Source organism: Aphanomyces astaci (genome assembly GCF_000520075.1).
Source record: "Aphanomyces astaci strain APO3 unplaced genomic scaffold supercont1.13, whole genome shotgun sequence".
Taxonomy (NCBI): Eukaryota; Oomycota; class Saprolegniomycetes; order Saprolegniales; family Verrucalvaceae; genus Aphanomyces; species Aphanomyces astaci.
In genome coordinates, this window is record NW_009798276.1 from 1,014,562 (window position 1) to 1,018,752 (window position 4,191).

General features: G+C 47.4%; 1 protein-coding gene across 1 annotated transcript; it reads right to left on the reverse strand.

Moving 5' to 3' along the window:
- Nucleotides 1-3,354: 3,354 nt before the first annotated feature.
- Nucleotides 3,355-4,053, reverse strand: H257_06747 (hypothetical protein; the record flags this gene model as incomplete). Its single annotated transcript, XM_009832098.1, has 1 exon — nt 3,355-4,053. One exon carries the CDS (start codon nt 4,051-4,053, stop codon nt 3,355-3,357), a length of 699 nt encoding a protein of 232 aa, XP_009830400.1.
- Between the last annotated feature and the right edge of the window lie 138 nt (nt 4,054-4,191).

Below are 4,191 nucleotides of genomic sequence, written 5' to 3' on the forward strand. Positions count from 1 at the left end.
AATCCTCCTTTCGGTTAGCATTCCGACTTCACGTGTTGCTGGCCACCGACACTATACTGGCCAAAACCGTAGAAGCACTGCCCGCGAACCGAAACGTCGTTACTTGCGGGTCATTTCACCAAATAGCATTCAAATCCATTTGCCCTCATTTAAGCTTGAACAAACTATATTATACAAAGATTATTATATATGTGGCTTTGCCGAATACGGAGGAGTCAAACGTTTGGATTGGCAGAAATTCCACAGGACGTGATTTGATTGGTTTAGGCGGTTCTTGAATCCATTCTTTTAAGACATTCGATTCTGCTGAGGGCTCCAGTTTCGAATCGATTAGACAATATCTTGTTGCAAGGTTCTTGTGCTATAGGGGAAATTCACATTTACAGAACTACCGCTGTGTTTGGTGTTGTGGCTCTTCTGGAGCACCTACCGGTAGTGCATGCCTCCCAATCACTACGCATATCAACAAGCCGGTGCAGTAGGTGCAATGTGTGAATTTGTAACCTTGCATCTTTCAGATCAAATAGAGCGAGCACACAACAAAGGAATAGACACAGGTGCAACGGATGAACACAATGAAGACGGGCTCAGTGTGTTGGGGACGGCAATTGACTTGTGAAGAGCTAGAGCTCTTCAGTGTCACCAGCATCACATCACAGCCACAGAATGAACAGAGTAGGGAAACCAATCAAAATAGTTGAATCTGATTGGTCAATCATAATACTCCATTCTGATTGGCTGATGATTATCCAAACATACTAACACAAGCCACTGCACTACCAAATATAATACACGTGTATTATCAAAGGAAAATCCACAGTATTTTCCGGATACACTTAACATTCCCACTTGCAGTGGTTTGTAAATGCATATTGTGTATTCCATACAACGTTTCGAACGCCTATAAATTGTCGTAGAACATCGAACTGATTTTGTGAAGGCGACTTCGTAAGAACAGGGAATGACGTTAAATAAGCATGCAGGATTTCGGCGCATTTATTTTTTGATCGAACCAATCACAACAAGCCAATCAAAATTCTAAGCTCTTATTGGTCAATAGCTTTGGTGGCAATATATTGAAAACATTGATGCATGTAACCTTCCACAATCCATCTTGACTGTGAGTCCCAATGCCCGACGAGGGCCACCTTGCTCCACCCCAGTCCATCAAACGTCGCATCCGACCGAGCATAGCTCAGAAGCTCAATGCCATCGCTTTCGCCGAGCCCACGACAGTGCGAGTGGATGGCAAACCAAGCCAAGCTCAAGCGCTGCCGTGGTGTGAAGGCTACGAAGCAAAACACGGGCAAGAGTGGGGCCATACGTACCATCCCCGATGCACATGGCCTTGTCACCTACATGAAGGACCTGCGTCGGCAAGAGATGGCTGTCACGTCCTCCCATATGCTCCAGTACTTGCGTGAAGACCACCTGGACTGGATCGAGCACTACATGCGTTCACGTCGCTCGGGATACCAATCGCTGCTACGCCTGCTCCAGCACTTCGCGGAACGTCACGGTTTCTCGCGCCAGCGAATCTGCCGTCAAAAGAAGTCCCAAGAGGAACTGGAAGCCTTCGGGAAGCAGTTCCACGATAAGCACCCCGGTATCGACATGGACGTTTTGTACAACTCCGACGAGACAGGTATGTACTACGACATGTATCCCAACATTATCTGGGCCATTCGTGGCGGTGGGAGTTATGTTGCGAATTCGGAGCGGCACTCCTAGCCCATGACGGTGCTGTTGACGGTGCGAGGTGACGGGAAGAAATTACCCATACTCTTCATCATCCGTGGCGAGCCTGGTGGCGATATTGAGACCAATGAGTTTCCCGACTACCCACCCGAGCACTTCTACGCGATGTAAAAGAAAACCTGGATCAACGGCACTGTGTGGAAGTACTTCCTCCGCGACGCCCTCAAGCCGGACACTGAGAACCCGTCCATGTTGCTCGTGGACGACTATGACTCGCATGTCAGTGAAGAAAGCGAGAACATTGTTGGCGAGGAGTTGGGAAGCGAACTGTGTGCGTTGCCTCCCAACAGCACGTCTCATTGTCAGCCCCTAGATGTATCTCTCATGGGTACTCGGGGCCAATTGCAATGATCGGTACCTTTGTTCTCACTCCAGTTGCATACGAACACACCGAAATTTTGTCAGTGAGCATTGCGCGGCTGCCTGTCATCTGTTCTTTGGGGAAATTGGGGGGGGATGTGAGAGAAGCTATGGCTGGACCATCGACCCAATCCGTGTTTTTTTAATGACTTGAATTCATTATGTAATTTATTGATTTTGACATGCACCTGCCATATTTTATTGACACATGAAGCGGCGAAATGAATTCCACATGGTGCATTTGTCGCATATATCACGATTTCAACCTATGTTCAAGTTGTAACATTAGTTGCATGTGATAATCTGTTTTTTGTCAATCTTGCGTCCTACATCCCACCAATGCCTTATATTTTCAGACTATTATTTCATATTTTATAATATCCTGCTACAGTTGATATGGGCGAACCGAAATTACTGAACCACTTTTATTTTAATACATCAGACCTGATACATGATTGGATAAATTGATTTGGACTAGAGTCCAATCAGATTGACGGACGACGTGCTTATTCAACGTCGTTCCCTGTAGGTCGGCCAACATTTTATCTGTTCGACAGTACTGCAACAATACACGCTGCTTTTCAACCAAGCCTCGTACAAAGAGATTTCTGGTTTCGATGTGCTTGGTAGCCTTATGGTTTCCAGGATTTCTCACATTTGCAATTGCTGCTGTTTTGGCACACCATACAACAATAGGTTTTGTTGGGGCAAATTCCATCTCTGTAAGCAAGTGGTAAAGCCATTCGCTTTCCTTTACTCGCTTAGTGCAATAAGCTTAGAAATAGCAACACAGACTTGTTTGCTACTGCATACAAGTACCAGTTATCATAATCAGAAAGCCTGTGACACTTTTACGTTCGTTGTTTTGAGATGCGAAGATGCATCTGTGTAAACCTCGTAGGAAAATCAAGAGGCCATACGTTGATGTTCCTTTCAAGTATTTCAGATCTCTCAGTGCTGCTTCCCAATGCATTTGATTGTAGCAGGATAGGAATTTGCTAAGCTCGCGGACTGCATTTGCAATTTCTGGCCTAGTACTACGTACAAGATACTGTAATGATCAGATTGTTGCCTCTCAACTTGACGGGCCTTGCGAAGTCCGATCCAAAGGCAAATCACAAAGTGAATTCCCCCCAGTGGCAAGTAGTCACTGGGGCTTAACCCTAACCTAACCAGACAGCTGCTGGGCAGCCAATAATCTAACTAGCAAATAGGATCACACCCAGTATATCCAACCTAATCGAACACTTGGATACCTTCTTGGGAGGGATTCAGGGGTTCTGCGAATGGCAAATTCGCAACAATCCCCCCCAACGATTGCGTCACGTTCAACGCAGCTGCCATCGCCTTGATTTGGGGATCGGCCTTGTTTGAGCGCACGTAGCGCTTGAACTCGGTTGGAATGTCTTCCAACAAATTGGCCGCCGGCTCCCACGAGTCTTCAATTGCTTGTAGGCCGCGCCAGCGCACACACACCACTTGAGCTGGTCCACGCCATGTAACACTCAGCTTTGAGTGCGAAATCGGCCACACGTCTATATAAAGCACAAAATCGCCCACGTCGAATTGGGCCATTTCTGCAACTTTTTTCTTCGATCTTCTTTCACGGTTTTTCTTACGCTTTCTTGTCGCAGCGTCCAACACCGTCGCATGCATCTTGTCCAAGGCGGTTGCCATCGCTGCCATGTCATCATTTCGCCACGAAAGCAAGTCGTGTAACGTTGTAACTTTTGTCGCCGCTGGAATTGGAATGCGATCCAAGGGCGACATCGCTCGGATACCCGTCATGGCAATAATCGGTGCCACACCACCGAGTGTGTCGGACGGACTTTGGTTGAGGACCAACATCACCACTGGGACAATCAGCCGCCACTGGTCTGGCTGCATCAACCACTCGGACAGGAGTGCACAGAACGCCTTCAGGGTCGTTTTCATCGCACTTTCGACTGTTCCGTTCGCCCACGGACATCTGGCCGTGGTAAATGATGATGTGCCCCCAGCACATGCTTGAGCTCGGCAATCACCTCGTTCTTGAAGTGGGATCCCTGGTCACTCACCCAGTGATAACACACG